Source organism: Leptonotus elevatus, chromosome 12 (genome assembly GCF_054856555.1).
Source record: "Leptonotus elevatus isolate MCC_2025b chromosome 12, RoL_Lele_1.0, whole genome shotgun sequence".
NCBI lineage: Eukaryota > Metazoa > Chordata > Actinopteri > Syngnathiformes > Syngnathidae > Leptonotus > Leptonotus elevatus.
In genome coordinates, this window is record NC_141250.1 from 19945585 (window position 1) to 19963039 (window position 17455).

At 40.8% G+C, this 17455-nt stretch overlaps 3 protein-coding genes across 5 annotated transcripts; 2 read left to right on the top strand and 1 right to left on the bottom strand.

The window, feature by feature from the left end:
* The first annotated feature begins 596 nt into the window (after nucleotides 1-596).
* Nucleotides 597-3396, top strand: cox17 (cytochrome c oxidase copper chaperone COX17). The gene is made up of 4 exons (XM_086091445.1): nucleotides 597-744; nucleotides 2065-2190; nucleotides 2262-2375; nucleotides 3281-3396. The coding sequence occupies exons 2-3, from the start codon at nucleotides 2072-2074 to the stop codon at nucleotides 2344-2346; spliced, it is 204 nt and encodes a 67-aa protein (XP_085947571.1). The 5' UTR covers nucleotides 597-744; nucleotides 2065-2071; the 3' UTR covers nucleotides 2347-2375; nucleotides 3281-3396.
* Nucleotides 3397-4714: 1318 nt separating this feature from the next.
* On the top strand, nucleotides 4715-10125 carry popdc2 (popeye domain cAMP effector 2). Of its 2 annotated transcripts, none has more exons than XM_086090840.1 (4): nucleotides 4715-5409; nucleotides 8313-8421; nucleotides 8529-8883; nucleotides 9592-10125. In XM_086090840.1, the coding sequence occupies exons 1-4, from the start codon at nucleotides 4916-4918 to the stop codon at nucleotides 9669-9671; spliced, it is 1038 nt and encodes a 345-aa protein (XP_085946966.1). In that variant the 5' UTR covers nucleotides 4715-4915; the 3' UTR covers nucleotides 9672-10125. The 2 variants fall into 2 exon arrangements, 1 of the variants encoding a protein (XP_085946966.1); XR_015096650.1 differs by having other exon boundaries at nucleotides 4716-5409; nucleotides 8529-9030.
* pla1a (phospholipase A1 member A) lies at nucleotides 9921-17405 on the bottom strand. Of its 2 annotated transcripts, none has more exons than XM_086090836.1 (11): nucleotides 17046-17405; nucleotides 15892-16099; nucleotides 15558-15735; nucleotides 14864-14972; nucleotides 14694-14795; nucleotides 14291-14383; nucleotides 13613-13777; nucleotides 12762-12851; nucleotides 12183-12288; nucleotides 11160-11315; nucleotides 9921-10444 (listed from the first exon to the last, which is right to left on the bottom strand). In XM_086090836.1, the coding sequence occupies exons 1-11, from the start codon at nucleotides 17107-17109 to the stop codon at nucleotides 10354-10356; spliced, it is 1362 nt and encodes a 453-aa protein (XP_085946962.1). In that variant the 5' UTR covers nucleotides 17110-17405; the 3' UTR covers nucleotides 9921-10353. The 2 variants fall into 2 exon arrangements, with proteins under 2 accessions (XP_085946962.1, XP_085946961.1); XM_086090835.1 differs by having other exon boundaries at nucleotides 13613-13795.
* Between the last annotated feature and the right edge of the window lie 50 nt (nucleotides 17406-17455).

Below are 17455 nucleotides of genomic sequence, written 5' to 3' on the forward strand. Positions count from 1 at the left end.
CCAGCAGCAGCAAACAATTTTAAGGCACAGATACAAACAGACGCAATCATCTAAAGCACAGAGTCATACATCTTACATTGTCATCTTCAAGGGAGTTATTTTAATTTTAAACGCGGTTGGGTTATTTAAGGTCTGCTTTCCACACTTGTCTTCTGCTCACTCCCCGTAAATTGTCCTGCTTTTTTCTTCTTTTTAAGTTCATAGTTCGATTTTTTTTGTCGTATAGAAAATTATTTTTTCCACAATAATTTTATAATAAAAATGTATCAAGAAATCATCAATTAGATTTAATTAATTTTATTGACATCAATTATTAAATATATTTATTTGATTGCTATTACTTAATGGATCAAATTTATGTTTTCTTTATTTGTTGTAATTAGTTGATGAGATTTGTTTTAGTGTATTTTGCTCTGTATTTTTCTTTAGTTTCATTACTTAATTAGTGGAATTTCTCTTTTTTTTTTAAATGTATTTTATAATCAATTAATGTATATTATTTAATTTTAATATAACTAAATAGTTATTGGAATGTACTGTATTGTATTTTTATTTGCTTTGGTCTCGCATTTTCAGTCCTAATGGTAAATTACATAAAGACTACATTCCCCATAAGCCTTTGCTGCTTGCCAATGTGGTCACGTGTCAACACGCCGGTTCCTTCTCGTTCTAGTCTGTGAAGGTGACAGCGGGAAGCACTATCCTCCATACTGTGCACTGCCAAGTTACATCAAAGACCCAAAAGTGAGTTTTACGTGTGTCGATCGTTCATTTGTGTCCATATTTCGCTTTTACGACATCGTTTATGAGCATTGACACAAAACCGGAGCGCTTTATGAGCTCGTTTCAGCGCATTACGTTACGACATTGCCTGAGCTAGCTGAAGAGTTAGCACCTCACGTGCGTTATGTAATGTAGGGTAAAAGAAATTGAATACGTTTACACGCTTAGAAAGCAACGCGGCATAACATCTTGGTCATTGTGTTTGGTTCGACGCGGCGCATTTTATTGTGATAGTCAATTTTAAGGGATAATTTTGACAGGCTTTCCTGATGTGCGGACACACCTCCATTTTCGTCACGTAAATGTCCCAATATAGTGTTTACTGTACCTCCAAATCAATCATAAATGTACTTCCGTGACATTGTATTAATATTTGACCAGTAAACTGTGTCTGTATACACACAGTTATCAATAACGCATGATTTGTAACAGTTTTAGTATTATTTCCAATGCATATGAGACTCTTGTGTAATTAAGGGCTATATAAATAAACGTGACTTGACTATGTGTATAATTGTAAAGCGAGGAATATTTATTTTCACCAAAGATGACTGTCTAGTGTATAAAATGAGGAAATGACTGTCGGCTCACTCATGCGCTGCCAAGTTTCACATTTGCTTTCACTTTGACTAAGACAATTTCAAGTTTGAATACTGATGATGAAATGGCAGATTAAAATAAATAAGAAAATTGACTCTTATGTGTAACGAGTGAACATTCTGTGACAGCGTATGAGGTCGTTTGCCTTAAGTGATTCAGACCAGAGCAAACGGACCAAGGTACCATTCGGACCAGAGCAACTGATCCAGAGTGCAATTTAAACCAGACTAAACTGCAACATAATACGATTCCAACAAGGGGTTATTCAGACCAGAGAAATCAATCCCACTTGTGTGACTCAAGATAGAAGAAGTGACTGCAAAGGGTGATCCTATTTGCAATTCAGACCAAAGCAATTGATCCCAAGTGTGATTAATTTTTAACCAGATCAAATGGCAATACAGGTGTTTCCAATAAGTATTTCAAGAGTCAGACCAGAGCAAATGATCCAAGCTGTGGCTCAGATCCAAGCAAATATCACATTTGTGATTCCAACTAGAGAAATAGGTGTTGGGGAGAGAGTCCGATTAGAGCAATGAACCTTGTGTGATTCAAGAGCAATCACTTAAAGGTGTGAGTCAAATAAAACCAAATTACATTAAAAGGGTGATTTGGATGAAACCTAAAAATCCAGACCAGATTAAGCGATCACAAGAGAATTTCTTTGATGCTCCATTGCAGGTTGAAGATGTCGACCGTGTCTGCCGCTGCAGTGGAGCCCGCTGCTATCACCCAGGGCGGTGAGCAAAAGAAGCCACTCAAGGCGTGCTGTGCTTGTCCTGAAACCAAAAAAGTCAGAGACGCATGGTAACTATTTTAATTATTAAAGTACTAAATGTTAAAATATCAATTTTTAATTGTATTTATCTTCTCCTCAGCATCATTGAAAAAGGTGAAGAGAACTGCACGGAACTCATTGAGGCCCACAAAGTCTGCATGAGGGAGCTGGGATTCAAGATTTAACTATTTTATTCTGACTGTATGTGTTTGTGGTGAGTAAAATCTTGTGAATTCTACGTGTCTCAGTTTGTAAATCTGTTGAAGAATAAAGGGCTTCAAAATGGCGATTTTGATGAAAGCGCAACGAAGCCGAGGGATTCGGACCAGAGTAAACGCTGTAAATGTCTTGATTCATACAAGTGTAAATGATCCGGGACGTGTTTAATTCCAATTTGACCTTACGATTTAAAGTGTGATTCAGACCAGAGCAATCAATCCCAGGGTGGGTTCAAACCGGCTCAAATGACCTCAGAGAGCAATTTCAATGAGAGCAAGTGATCTGAGTGATCCAGACCAGACTAAATGCTCTGTGTGATTCAGACCAGATCAATCAATCTTGGGTGTGATTAAAACCAGATTGAATGACCTAAAAGATCTATTAAAATTAGAGACGAGATAAGTAATTCAGACAAGAGGTGATGCCCTAAATGTATGATTCAGATTGAAGCAATCGATCCTCTGTGTCATTCATACCAGATAAAATTATAGTAGCTTCAAATCAGACCACAGCAATCAATCCCAGGCGTGAACAGAAAAATCCCAATGAAAGCAGTTGATATCAGGGGATTCAGAGTTTCGAACTTTAGGGGATAGGAATATTTTAGAAAAACATGACATAATAAAAAATGACATTTGTTTTGTAACACAAATCTTAAAATTGAAATGGGTATTTAGTTGACATAGGAGGTGCTCAGTGTACAGCGTGGATATTTAGAACATCACGAAATGGTGTCAGTGATATGTTCAGAGTCAAGTGGCCGCGTGAAATGCTAAATTTAGCTTGTCGAACTTGACTATATAAACGTTCCCACTACCCGACTTATCATGACACGCATGTACACATGCACACACATTTTTTTTTTCACTTCTTTAACTTTTTTGTCCGTTCGTCCCTCAGCAAGATGGACGGCGACAACCCAGGAAGATTTGGAACAAAATGTCTACTTTTATTTATTTTTGTATGTGTGATGATCACTGCAGTTGGAATTTGAATAAAAGTTCTATGCAATCATCTCCATGCTCCCATATTTTTTTTGTTAAGAATGGAAGGTGTATTATTTATGGCGTGGCGTCTTCCTAACCTCGGTGCCCATTTCTTCCCCCTTCCCTGAATGGCTGGTGTCCCTGGTATGCACTCAGGCTTTTAAAAATAACTTCAGGTCAATACTTGACATATCTGCATACTTCTCTGTAGTGGGCCTATCACCATTTTGTCCTTTACAGAGGCAACCCGAGTACTAATAAAGATGCAAAGGAGGAATGCATTTAATGTACTGCTTAATTTTAAGCTCCTCATAAATAAAAAATAAATAAATAAAAATTTATGCCATATTTAGTGACTAGTGACACTTACTTGAGAACATATGGAATTAATTACCTTGTTTTTTTTATTTTTATTATGTTGGCTATTCTTCCCAAGACGTAATATAAGGCTATTTGTTTTTTAATTAAAAATATATTTAAAAAAAAAATATTAGACCAACAATTTGTTATTTTGCAATCAGCAAAGAAGAGGCTAAATGGATTTTTAAGATTTTGATTATTTTGTAACAGTATTTGTGGGGAATGGGGACCGGGCCAGCACACTTATCCATACATAATTAATGCCCATTATAATTGAATAAAAAATAAATAAACCGGCATAAATCACCAAAAATCGTTTTCCATGAAAAACAGGGATGGTTTGAACATTTCTAATTAAAAAATAATAATTGTAATTAAAAAAAAAAGCCTTCTTCTAGAAAACAAGTTCAAAATAAAAGTCAAATTCAACAGGTGTAAATGTAGCAGGCCAGTTGATCATGATCTTACTTAAACACTAATCTATCACATCAGATTGTTGTATTTTGGATCTTTAAAAACATTTTTTTTATACATAATTCCATTTCAACAATGGATGACTTCATGATTTCACAGGCCTTGGCGGAGGTCCGCACTCCTCACTCACTGCTCTTGCTTTTGTCAATTGACATGGACAGCATAAGTATGCCAAGCAGCGGGAGGATATTTTTACCCGAAATCCGACCTGCCGAGTGCCCGTCCATCTTTTTTTGACGCGTCCTAAACCACTCGGTTGGCCCCGTTCAAGACAGAACGGACACATGAACAACACAAGAACTTTTTTGGGCCCGTCAGAACCTCTGGAGAGTTCACAGTGCGACAAAGTCCTTCCCACTTCCTGCCTGCCCCTCTCTGGCTGTTATGTTAAGTAGCGGGCCTGTTTTCTGTCGGCCACTCGTGTCCTCCTTGGGTTTCAATTCCAAACATGGTGATCCTTGTGGGGACTCCATATCGACGACCCCCCCCCCCCCCCCACTCCCACCACGACTACTCCTCCTCCCCGGCTTATCCGCCCTCCTCCAGCTGTTGTCTCCACAGTGCTGGCTGGCGATTGAGCTGAAAGAGTCCTCACCAGAGATGGAAAAGGAGACGCATAATGATAGCAGGACCTTGTGCTAGAACTGTAACAGAGCCCGAAGAACTTCCCGAGGGAACAAACTTGGATTGTTGACTTTTCCCGACCTTTCCTGACATGACTTTGGAGAACCCCAGCCTCTTAGAGAACCTGTTTGCTGCCCCTGTATGCGATGGCTGGAGCAACAACACCGAGGGGGCTCTTTACCACCTGGGCAACACGATCCTGTTCCTGGGCTACATGGGCGGCAGCGGGGCCTACGGGTGCCTCTTCATCTTCGGTCTACTGGCGCCTTCCTTCCTCTGCCTGACCCTGTGGGGTTGGATGACGGTGTGCGGCCCCGACGTGGTCACCTGGAACCTCTTGCTACTTCTGGCCTGCCTGCTGCAGATCTGCCACCTGCTGTACCGCCTGCGCCAGGAGGGCCTGCCCAGCGAGGAGTTAGCCGCCCTCTACCAGGACGTCTACCTCCCGTTGGGGGTTCCCGTCCAGGTCTTCAAGGAGATTGCGGGCGCCTTTGAGAACAAGGTATTGGAAATGAAGGTGGGCGAGACGTATGCAGTGGAGGGCAAGACGCCCATCGAGAAGCTCTCGTTTCTGCTGTCTGGCAGGTGGGTGTCGACTGTTTTTTTTTCCTGTACCATTTAGTCTATGGAGTCGGTTCACATTGGTAGTAGTGGTACGTTCTGCCGACTTCCAGGGACCCAGAACAGCTTTAGTTCCCAGCCAGGATCTTGGCACCTAATGGTGATCCCCATCCTGGATGGAGTGATACTTGTAGTCCATACGGGTTTGGTTTCTGGCCAGTTCCCCTGACACCCAACATCTGGAGCTCCCCAGTACTAGCATGAAGTTCACCCTAGCATCAAGACACCTACTGGGGGCCACTTGAGATCCCAGTCGCAATCCTGAAGAAGTCGAAGGGTTATCTCAGGAATGGCGTCGGGCATAAAAAACCGCAGAATGTCAACTCCGATGACGATAATGGGTCATGAATTGGTACGTGTTCCTGGTCGGTGGCCTTAAAGCTCACCGAAGATCGTCTGAACTTCTCAAGTGTAGTCTCGAAGGTTCTGTTCCCCCAGAATTATAAAATGTCATCGGCATAAACAAAGTGGTGACGAAGTAGTGTAGTTTTACAGGTTGCCCGTTTTTATGTACCAAGAGCAGGTTTGAGAAAAAAACACTGTGATGACACGATGCAATGCTAATTCCATAGCTAACACAACTATAATCTTCCTGCCTAGACCAGTAAACCTGGACTGGAGCTGGTGTCAAGGCTCTATATGATCCCCTGTGAATCTTAGACCATTTCAAGTCTGTTTTTTTTTATTCTGGTTGGCCGTTAGCAGTGCAGTGGGAGAAGACAGAAACGAAGAACGATTAGCAGCTGCCGACAGGTTGTATAATTGTGGATATCAGAAACACGGTCTGTTCCAATAAGTGCACTCATTTCGACTGATTTTCCCGATGTTTAAATCCTTTGTCCGTCACTGCACGATGTAGGCTACTCTCCATGAACATTTGTAAGACAAAGGCTGTTGTTTTTGGCGCCGCAGAGCAGATATAGCCTATGATTTTTTTTTTTTTTTTTTTTAGCCGTAGCTCTTAGCATGTAAGTTGGTGCTAACGACTTACCACAGCGTCGACAAATTTTTCTGTATTTTTTCAACGCACTCAAAAAATTATGTTACCTCGTATCTCGCCGGTCCCCAGTGTGGTGATGTGACCGGTCCATCTTTCACACTGTGGGATAGACGCCAGCTGTGACCCTGAACAGGATAAGCAGTACCGGAGATGGATGAGTTGATTTATAAACTAAGGTGGTCATAAACCATTGCTTTTCTATTCTTCTGGTCCAATTCAGGGCCACGGGTCTTAAGGTATACAAGTACTTAGTCTATTTAATTTTGACGTCTTACTCTTGATAGCTACGTAAGAGAAATTTAAAAGTGTTTGACAAGGTGTTTTTAGTTCGTGATTCAAATTGTCTAGAAAATAATGCAGAAATTAATAATAAGGAGGAGGGAAAGCAGCCGTGTTGTTGCTTTTTGTAAAGTACCAGCGAGTCCCAAGCGTGTGACACGAGTCGGCATTTCATTTACTCTCTTCTATGTTAGGAAACAAAAGTGCATCGGCAACAACGGGGGTCAGCTCATCCCAAAAGCGCTAATCTGCTGTTACAGCGTCAGCGTGTACTTGGAAGGTTTCCCGAACAGATGTTTGAAGCAACCCTGGTGCCCACCGCGGGGATATTTTCATTCTCTTTCTGGTTCCTGTTCGGCCCCATTTGCTGCACGCTGGGGAGGTCAGGAGCAACGAGCAGCTCCCAATTGGCAAAATAAAGCAAGTACTCTCGTTCCCCGGTGCTTCATATGGAATAAAAATAAAAAAAAGTAGTTAACCAGAACAGTGCTTCCCAACCTTTATTGAGCCAAGGCAACCATTTCGCATTGAAAAAATATCAGATTACTACCAAACAAAAATGTCACAAAAAGGATGAATACTGAAATAATGATTGCATCTCAACGTGAAATGTTGGCCTGTCTTCTTTGCAATAATTATGTTCTAAGCACCCCCACAAGTCTAAACACGGCATTCTGATTACTATTGCCTTTGTTTTTATCCATTTTGACGGGCGGCCATTTTGCTACTTGCCGTCAAACTACAATGACATCCCAGTGCTTAAGGGCACCAATCACGGTTCACCTGTTTTCTGGGTTTGGTCATGTGATCTGATGCTGCATTCGAGGAAGGTGGGAAATGCAGCTTGAGCACTTCGGCACTGTGATGTCATTTTCAATCGGCAGCAAAGTGGCAAAATAGCCGCCCTCTAAAATGGATACAAACAGGCGGATTTTTCTGCTTATTTAAATTCCACAAACGCAACATAATCAGATTGCCGTACCTTTCGCCATCTAGTGGTAGGGCATGTAATTGTTCTGTTTGCCACTGCGTCTCTAGCATAGATGGATAAACGAGATATAATTGTAATTGCGAAATATTATTCAGACAATCAGATGTTGTAATTGCACCCTGGTTGGGAATCACTTCATCTAACTAGGAAATTATATTTATTAATAAAACAGGTAAATGACGATTTACTGTAGTGGGACTTCCATCTTTTGCGAGAACCTTTTTGTTCTGCACTCGCCCCCTTGTGTGAGGTTGTCTCAGGTGAAAGTGACCGAGAAGAGATAGCAGCAGATCAGATGTTGCAACATTCAACGATGAAGGAGAAAGAGGGAATCTTTAATGCGATCCAGTTTTAGCCGGTGGATTATTTTAAAGCCTCCTATCTTCCCCCCCGACTGAGGAGTGCGTCCTGATGACTTTATCCATCGTCTCTGGCAAACGAACAAACGGAGCTTGACGCAGCAAATATTCACCGCGCTGGACATTATTTCTTCGTCCCCCCCCGTGGAGATCGTTATGCAAATATTTGGACTTAATGGCTGACCTCCAGCTCTCTAATCTCACTTTCCCTTTTTAACCTTGTCACTCTTGATGTCAGGATCAACGTATCTCTGGAGGGTCAGTTCCTGCACTACATCCACCGACACCAGTTCCTGGACTCGCCCGAGTGGGAGTCCCTGAGGCCCAACGAGGATGGAAAGTTTCAGGTAGCGCCGTTTTCTGGCTCTGACCCAGATTGCCAGAGACACAAACAGGTCACATGCCACATTTCAGAATGCTTTACATTTTCTAAAGGCGCTTGTTTGCCTCTCAGGTGACGTTGACGGCGGAAGAAGATTGCCGCTACGTGTCTTGGCGCCGCCGTCGCCTGTTCTCCCTCATGTCTAAGGAGCGATACGTGTGCCGCCTTTTCGCCGTCATGCTCGGCTACGACATCGCCGAGAAGCTGTACAACCTCAACAACAAGCTTTACATCAAGAGCGGCGTCCTGCTGGACATCCGCCTGCCCAGCCTCTACCACGTGCTGGCCCCCTCGTCGCAAAGCAGCGAGGGAGAGGCCCCCGAACGGGCCGACCGGCCCTCTGGCCGGGAGTCCGACCCCGACCGGGGACGCCGGGATGAGACCCCCGTCGGAAGGCCGTGGCCGTCCGACCCGGAGCTGCCCTCTGGTGAGGACTCCACCAGCCTGGTCCTGGAGGACTTTACCGACATGGCGGGCTCCTTAACCGACTATGGCAGTGAGAGGGATTATTTGAGGTAGAGGGGGCGCGAGGGGGTCCGGAGCTAACACACTGGCTCACCCGCTTAAGATACATGTAAGTACTGCACCTGGGCGGTGGAGCAGATGGGAACTTTTGTGCATGGATGCCACCTTTGACACTAACAATAACAATATATTGACAAGACTTTTTGCTAGGAAAGTTACAACTTTTTTTCTTCTTCTTGTTTTTGTAAATGTGTCTTTAAAAAAAAAAACAGAAACCGGTTTTCTGAACATTGTTGCAGGATAATATTCAACTTTTTCCTTGAAACACACGACTTGTCCTAAAAAACATTTTTTTCAGAAAAAATTTGACTTTTTGGCAAGTTTTTTTTTTAACTTAAAATAAAATTCAAAAAATCCCTCAGGAAAAAGACAAAAATTACTTCTTTTTTTTAAATATAAACAAAACTATAAAAAAGTTTTTTTTTTCTTCTTAAAAATACAACATATATATATAAAAGATTGTGTTAATTGATGAATGGGGTGTGCTTATTTATTAACTTGTTCCAATTAGCAAAATGGACGCCATTTTACCTGCTTTGAGTTTTGTGGATTAAAAGATTTCCCAAGTGTGCGGCGTCCAAATGTGTGTAATTCCTATTTGTCTCCACAGGGGGCGACATGGGCGGAGGAGCAGCTCGCTTCCAGAGGAGCCGAGCGCCGCTCGCTCCCACCGACACTCCCAAACTCTGACCATGCCATTTTCTTCTTTTGACTTATTCTAAGACTTTCACTATTCGGACCACAGCTTTTTGTTGTTGTTGTTGTTGTTGTTGTTTCGATTCACACATCACTTTTGCTCATTTAGTATTATTTTGTTAAAAAAATAAGGAAAGAAATGGAGTGCTTCATCTGTAAATAAAACTCATTGTGTTGGCATAGTTAGCCATTAGCAAGTTTTTTGGGTTACTAATATTACTGAACATAGTACATACATTCATATCATGTGAAATTGTCCAATTACAGTTGATTTATTACCACACGGGGCCAACATTTCTCCATAAAGTTTTTGGTCAGTGTGAAGTGAAATGTTTCTTTAGGACTGTCTGCTTCCTGGAATGCTTCATGTACAGGCTACGCTAAGCTGTTTTTCTTTTGGGATGTAAATGTGTGTACAATGACAACAATAAACATACATGCTAACTTGGCCCATTCCACTGTCTCCACTTGGCTGCAGTGCCCTGTTTTCTTACTGCCCTCAGTCTCCTTTCGCATAAAAATCGACAGATCATTGTTCATTCATTGGAGGATTCAAGGATAGAAATTACAAAAAATAACATAAACATGCTAATGTTTGCCTACTCCACAGTCTCCATTTTGCTGCGACGCTCCATTCTCTTGTCGCCCTCACAGTTTTTGGTCCCTGAAGGGGGCATTAGAAGTGGCTGCACACCTGCACCAAGTCATGTGACCATGGAGCTCCTCGCCGGATGTTGATGTTGTTCACGCACAGTGGCACCTCGCGCCTGAAAACAAAATAGAAAAATATTTTTCCTTAAATTCTGCCTTGCAACAAGTCTGTCCCCACGTTCGAATGGTTCTTCCTCACAATGATTGTGAATTCTGCCAAACAGTGTCGTGTCAATGAAACGTAAAATCGATTTTTTTTTTTTGGATTACATTTAAATCTGCCCCACAAATACTTGTCAATTCTGCCTAGCAACAAGTGTCTTCTCACCTAAATGATTGTCAAATCTGACTACCAACTGTTTCCCCTCAAATAATTCAGATTTTTCCAAGCAACAAGCATCTTCCCCTCCAAATGAACATGTGAAGTCTGCCTAGCAACAAGCGTCTTCCTCAAATAAGTGTAACTTATTGTGCCAACATTGTGCTTACCATGAATTCTGCCTAGCAACCAATGTTCCCATCCCCCAAATAATTGTGATTTCTGCTTAGCAATGTGTGAATTCTGCCTAGCAACAAGTATTCTCTAATCTTGATCATTTGCTTTTGAACTCTGCCTAGCAACAAATGTCTACCCTCCAAATGATTTTTAAATTCTATTATTTTTGTATTATTATTTATATTTTGGGGCTTTTAGATAACACGGTAGACTTTTTGAGCATTACCATCTAACATTTGGAAAACATCTCCATCTAGTGGTCTGGCATGCACATTGCAGCCACCCTAATGTAAAACTCCAAGCTAAAAGAGGTGCAAGTTTCAGTCTCGACATACGTGGTTGTGGCGATTTGGGACAGACAGATGGACTTGAGGTGGATGTCGTTCTGGCGGTAGAAGAGAGCGCCCGTGTTTTTCAGGGTGATGGAGTGGATCTCACACAGCGCCACCGGGTGAGCCAACATCGCCCTGTACACCGTTGTGTCTGTTTGACTAAAGCACACACACATGTTTGTCAACGCAGACAGTTATTACCTCCCTCAAGGATGTCACCATTACAAATGGCCAGTGGAGAAGGTGATGACTGTTAGGATAAGAGGGACGTGCAGTGGACCTTGAATTCAGATGGTTATCATATTTAGTGGTGCAGCCTAGTTCAAGGTTTAGAATAAGTGGAAATCCTGGCACACCACACACGATATGTATCAGTTGGTCTTGTACCCGTTAACTCATTCACTGCCATTGACGGCTATAGACGTCAAAAATTCATTTAAACTATTTCTATTAGTTTAACATTTTTTTCCACTTTTGTTAACAAGAGAATGAAAACCTAGGATTTTTTTTATTGTACATTTACAACAGATATAAAATTTAATTAATTGTGAGTTAACTAGTGAAGTCATGCGATTAATTATGATTACAAATTGTAATTGCCTGACGGCCCAAGTTTTTAATAATGTTGTCTTTTTTCTTTTTCTATTCATTCACTGCCATTGACGGCTATAGACGTCAAACATTAATTTTAACTATTTTTATTAGTTTAATTTTTTTTGCACTTTTGTTCACAAAAGTATGAAAACCTAGATTTTTTTTATTGTACATTTAGAACAGATATCAAATTTGTGATTAATCGTGAGCTAACCAGTGAAGTCATGCGATTAATTACAATTAAAAATGTTAATCGCCTGTCGCCCCTAATTTTTAATAATCTTTTTTTTCTTATGAATTTATGGCAGTGAATGAGTTTTAATGAACCTCAACTATCGTATTGAAGTAAATCAAACTGATAGGGTTTCTATAGTGCATCGCTGTACTTTGGTAGCCCAATGAAAATATTTTTCAAAAAGTGGTGGTACCCACAGCCGGAGTCGTCGTTTTGTCTCCTGGTCTCCGGTGGTCAGCGTCACTTCTACTTCGGCGCTTTTCGTGAGAGCGGACGCTTCCAACAAAAGCAGGATGTGATGAGCTGCAGCACAAACCAGAGATGAACATCAACAACATTCCTCGGGTGCCAAAACATGGTATAGTTTGGAATGGCGCCAAAAATGAACGTTTTCCAAGAGTCCCAAAAAATGGCAGCAGAGAGCGTTAAGCGAATTCTTTTTTTCTTTTCTTCTTCTTTTTTTTGCTCTGCTTGACTTTGTTTGACTTTGAATTGTTCTTGTGGTAAGCGCGCGCGAGCACGCGATTGATTTTGCCTTTGCGTGCGCAGGGTCACTCACACACAGCAAAGGAGCTCATTAGCTCGCTTCTGCTGACTAATGACATTTCCCCTCTGGCTTTGTCTTTGATGTTTGTGCCGCAATTAGGAGAGCCTTCGCGCGTCGGCTTTACTTTTGTATCCGCATGAGGACACTCATCAGGTGGGAGCCCTCAAGTGCGCATTTGCAGGCAACATCGGCAATGTACTTTGAGCGCATAAAGTTGACGGAGTCTTACCGCAGAAAGGAGGCCCAGACGTGGTGAGGAGGAACAACCTCTGCTCCGTGGGGAGGGGAGATAAAGTGATGCCGCACTTTTCGGACAAACCTGAAAGACACACGCACGCACACGATTAAATATCTGCCAAATATTGACATTAAAAAAAGACTTGAAGACATGCTTAATTAGATGTACATTTTCTAATTGTACTGTGTATTGTATTGGTTCGTTATATATTTATATTATACGTTTTTAGTTAAATTTTTACTTGAGTTGTTTTTTTTACGGAAGCATATTGCTTTCACCTTTTCTGACTAATTTGTTCGGGGAGCGTTGTTTCTTTGTGTATTTTTTTAAATGTTCTTTTTTCCCTGAATGTTTTTCTGTTTTACTGAGTATTTTGTTTCTGTCATTAAAAAAATATTCTGAAACACGGGAGGGATGAGTTTGGTGGGGGATATTCAGAAAATCTTTATTTAAAAAAAAACATTTGTTTTTCGAAAAACAGAAGCTGTACCTTGCTTGAGTTTTCTTCTTTTTTTTTTTTAAACCACTCTAAGTGACTAAGTGTACTCTTAATTTTTTTTTGAAAAATTTCCCCCTATTTTTCTGAATATTTGTTTCCCCTTTTTTCAGATTTTTTTGACAGAAAAAAAATGCAGTAAAACAGAAAAAAATACAATTAAAAAAGAATTACACAACAAAAACGAAGCTCCCCAACAAGATTTGTCCGAAAAACAGGAGTTATTTTCAAGAGAATGCAATACGCTTCTGTAGTTTCTTAAATAATATTCTCAAATGAAATTTGAAATCGGCTTTCTGTGTTCTGCCATTTGATCTTTTTTTTTAATTTAATGTGACTCACTGACCGATGGCAGGACACGTTCCCCGGAAGGCATCGCAGTGGAGGCATCGTCCCTGCAGGAAATTTTGGTAGCTGTCACAGGGAATGCCGCTCAGCCGGCAAGAAGCATTCAGAGAGCTCATGTACACGTGCAGCGCCCTCATGTGGTCACAAATCACATAGCCGTACACTGGAAAGAAGCCCAAAACTGACAAATTCACACGAAAGGTGATAGGGTTCAAAAGGGTGCTGAAAATCAATACAGTTTGGTTCAAAGTGGTGACAAAAGGTAGCATGCTAAAAGTAGTCTCAAAATTAATGTTTTGTAAGGATGGTATGGGTTAAAAGTTTGATTTATAAGGGTGCCAAAAAGTAGTATGGGTCAAAAGGATGCCAAGAAATACAAATGCACAAAAGTGATATGGTTCAAAATGATGTCAAGGAGTAGTATATTTGAGGAGGACCAAAAGTGGCGTAGTTCAGCTCATAAATTAAAAAAGGTGTGCCAAATATAGTTGTTTTAAAAGGTGAAAGAAAGTAGTACGGTTCAGATCCATTTTTTGGTACCTTTAACCAGATTTGATTTTTAAAAAAAAAGAAAAAAAAGAAGAAGCCTTTATTCAACATTCGGAGACATAAGAGGCAGGACCATGTTTACGATTTGTTTTTTTCCCACAGTTGTTAATCATAAAGTCAAACTCACCAGAGGCAAAGCGAGATCGTGCACATCCCGTCTGGTCATTTCCACCGTTCAGGAAAAAGTCCACGTGGCCGACCGGGATGGAGATGCCAAAGTCTGCAAGACATGTAAGGACATGCAATACCGTATACATGCAAGATTTGGAAAACATCAAGAGAAAATGTCAAGGTTTCTCAAAAACTGACATTTTTTTTGTAAAGATCAAAGACAATTTTAGTGTCTTCAACACAGCACAAAATTTTTTTTTTAAGTCTTCATTAACATACCGCTTTTTGTAAATGTTCGGTCCTACTTGTGTTTTAGTTTCCACATCTAAAGCACATTTATATAATAAACATTATCGACAATGGGAGAAAACGAAAGCTTCCAATTGATTTTTATGGATTGAATACGGCTACGGTCTTACAGTCGGAGTCTGTGTGGATGACGTCCACGAACTGCGCGTCAGACGGGTCCAGGCGGTCGAAGGTGTCCGCACCTTTAAACATGGGACCAGCCGGGTCCAAACCTGGAAAACAACAGCAGTAAAAGAACTGAATCTCACTCATAATCAAACAAATTCTTGTTGAATTTTACCCGTGATTCGTCCGATCTTTCCCTCGAAGAGCGTTCCTACAAATCCGGCCACGTGCGCCCCCAAACTGACGCCGATGAAGTGGAACGACTCCAGCTTGCATCCTTCTTTCTGTTTAAGAAAGTCAGAATTTTATTTTATTTTTTTAAAGGTCTAAGGTTACAAGAAGAAGTGAAATAGAATGTTACAACGAGGACTAATTATACTGGTACAAAAAAGTCATAAAGCACTGGCAAAAAAAAAAAAAAAAGATGTTACAAGAAAAAAGTCATAAATCACAGGACCAAATTTGTAATGTTAAGAAAAGAATAATTAAGTGAAAAAAGTTGCAATTTGTGTTGCTACACAAAGAAAGCTAAACAATTTGTAATGTAACAAGGAAAGTCAAAGTATGTGATGGAATACATTTTGTGAAACCGTCATACTGGAACAAGAAGAAATTCAAAGGAACTTGTAGAAATGTAGCAAGAAAGTCATAAATCAAGACACAAAGGTTGTAAAAAGGTCATAAATCACGAGATAAAAATTTGCAATGTCACAAAAAGAAAGTCTGTTACAAGATGAAAGTAAAAAATGATGTGAAAAAATGTTACAAAAAATGTCATAAATCAAGAGGCAAAAATGGCTACGCTAGGACACAAGGGTCATAAATCCCTTGTAACAAAATTGCAATTATGAGTTGTGTTTGCAAGTGACCTGCAGCCCGTTGACGAGGACGGAGATCTGCAGGGCCACCTCCTTGTAGTTGTCCACCACCAGATTGTACGCGAAAGAGGCGCTGTGCACCCAGTCCGCCATCAGCACGTTGGCGTCCTCCACCGCGAGCAGCGCCTCGGCGAGATCCAAAACCCACCAAGGCTTGCTGCCCAGAGCCCTGCCCGAGCGTAAAACATCAAAGACGCGTCACTCTCAAGCGACAGAAAAATGTTCAGAGACGACTCGTTTGCAAACACCAAAACCAACTGGTTGATTTGACCCGACGTGTTTTTGTAAATATCATATCATGAATGACGCGGAGCTTCTCCCTGACCTGTATCCGTGCACGATGACCTTGGTGGGCCGCGTGACGTTGAAGGCGCTCCCCCGCACCTGGCGGAAGGTACGTGCGCAGCCCAGCCGCTCTCGAGTCATCAGCAGGTAGCGAACCCGCGGCTGTGCTCGCTGCTGCCTGTGCTGGCGGTACTGCTGCCACGTGGTGTTGCTCACGTTGGCGCACTCGTCCGCCCTTGCCTCAGATCCTCCATGATTGAAGTGAGGTCGTTTGGCATTAATCCAGTGAAACAACCCATCCGACATGACTTCAATAAATATCAGAATGGTGCACCAGTTATGAAGAATTTGACTAGTATCTATTATAACTAAATGGTTTGCTAGTTAATTAGTCATTTGTTTTATTCTGATTATTTATTGATTTATTTCCCTTTTCTAGCACCATAATTTCTTACTATTATTCATTTAGGTATTCGTTTGTTGATGAATATGACAGTCATTTATTATTATTATTTTTTTTGGTATTTATTAATGTATTCTAGTTTCAAAGTTGTAGTCATATTTTCTATTTAGTTTGATTTATTGCAGTTGTGTCGTTGTTCTTTCAATATTTTTTATAAATGTATTTTTGACTACTCTGACTACCAGTTTTTTTGACGTTATGTATTTTATTTTTATATATATATTTTTTACATTTTATTTCATACAGTTTTATAATTTCCTATTCATAGAGCTAGAATACATATTTAATGCATGTATTCTTTTTTGTATATATGATTGCATAAATTGAGATTTGATTTCATTTTTTTACACTTATTTTAAATTTTAATGTATCATGCATGGACTTCATTTTGTACTGTATGACAATATTTTATTATATATTTTTGTTTGATAATTTTTGTTGTATTATTATGTTCGTATTTTTCTTATTTGTGTATTTATTTTGGACGACACAAAAATATACATAAGTTTTGCTGTTATATATTATTCATTCTATCATGACTGTATCTCATTATACCTTAACTGTATGTTAGAATTTATTATTTGTGATTTATTAATTTCATTGTATTTCTTTTTATTTAAAACTGTGCTCGTACGCCTGAAAAAAAACGTCACCAACGTGTTCCTAATATTTTGGTTATCGCATTGACAAGTCCACGAGAGGGGCAAACTATCAGGCACAGGTTGACGTACCTTGGACCGAGTGAACCAGCAGAAGACAGAAGAAGAGCAGGACGCTTTTACCGGGGGGACACATTTCCTGGAGTTAATGGAAGCTTAGCGGTGCTCAGCTGCTCAGTGGCCCAGGCTGATCGGCTTTCGGCTTAGGCGTCACACAACAACCGGCGACGGGCACCCACGAACCACAAAATTTCCCATAAAACAACTACAACTGTCACGGACACGGTCAGTTTCGCGTTTTACGACAATGCGTGGGTGTGTTTTAATGCATCATAACTCACGTCCGAAATGCGCGTGGGGACGAACGCGATTGGTTGTTGGGGTTCTCAGAAAGTCGCGGCTGATCGGTCGCTTGAGGTCACGTCACTGGGTAAACAAACAAGATGGCGGCCCCCGCAATCGACAGTGTACGGGGCGCAGGG

Excerpts from the sequence above, each read along its gene's own strand:
- popdc2 (XM_086090840.1), top strand. The coding sequence starts at position 4,916 with ATGACTTTGGAGAACCCCAGCCTCTTAGAGAACCTGTTTGCTGCCCCT. Across the intron at positions 5,410-8,312 it reads TCGTTTCTGCTGTCTGGCAG|GATCAACGTATCTCTGGAGG; the intron begins GTGGGTGTCGAC and ends TCTTGATGTCAG. Across the intron at positions 8,884-9,591 it reads CGACCCGGAGCTGCCCTCTG|GGGGCGACATGGGCGGAGGA; the intron begins GTGAGGACTCCA and ends TTGTCTCCACAG.
- cox17 (XM_086091445.1), top strand. The coding sequence starts at position 2,072 with ATGTCGACCGTGTCTGCCGCTGCAGTGGAGCCCGCTGCTATCACCCAG. Across the intron at positions 2,191-2,261 it reads AAAAAAGTCAGAGACGCATG|CATCATTGAAAAAGGTGAAG; the intron begins GTAACTATTTTA and ends TCTTCTCCTCAG.
- pla1a (XM_086090835.1), bottom strand. The coding sequence starts at position 17,109 with ATGTGTCCCCCCGGTAAAAGCGTCCTGCTCTTCTTCTGTCTTCTGCTG. Across the intron at positions 16,100-17,045 it reads GCTGGTTCACTCGGTCCAAG|GATCTGAGGCAAGGGCGGAC; the intron begins GTACGTCAACCT and ends TCAATCATGGAG. Across the intron at positions 15,736-15,891 it reads GTCATCGTGCACGGATACAG|GGCTCTGGGCAGCAAGCCTT; the intron begins GTCAGGGAGAAG and ends ACGCTCGGGCAG.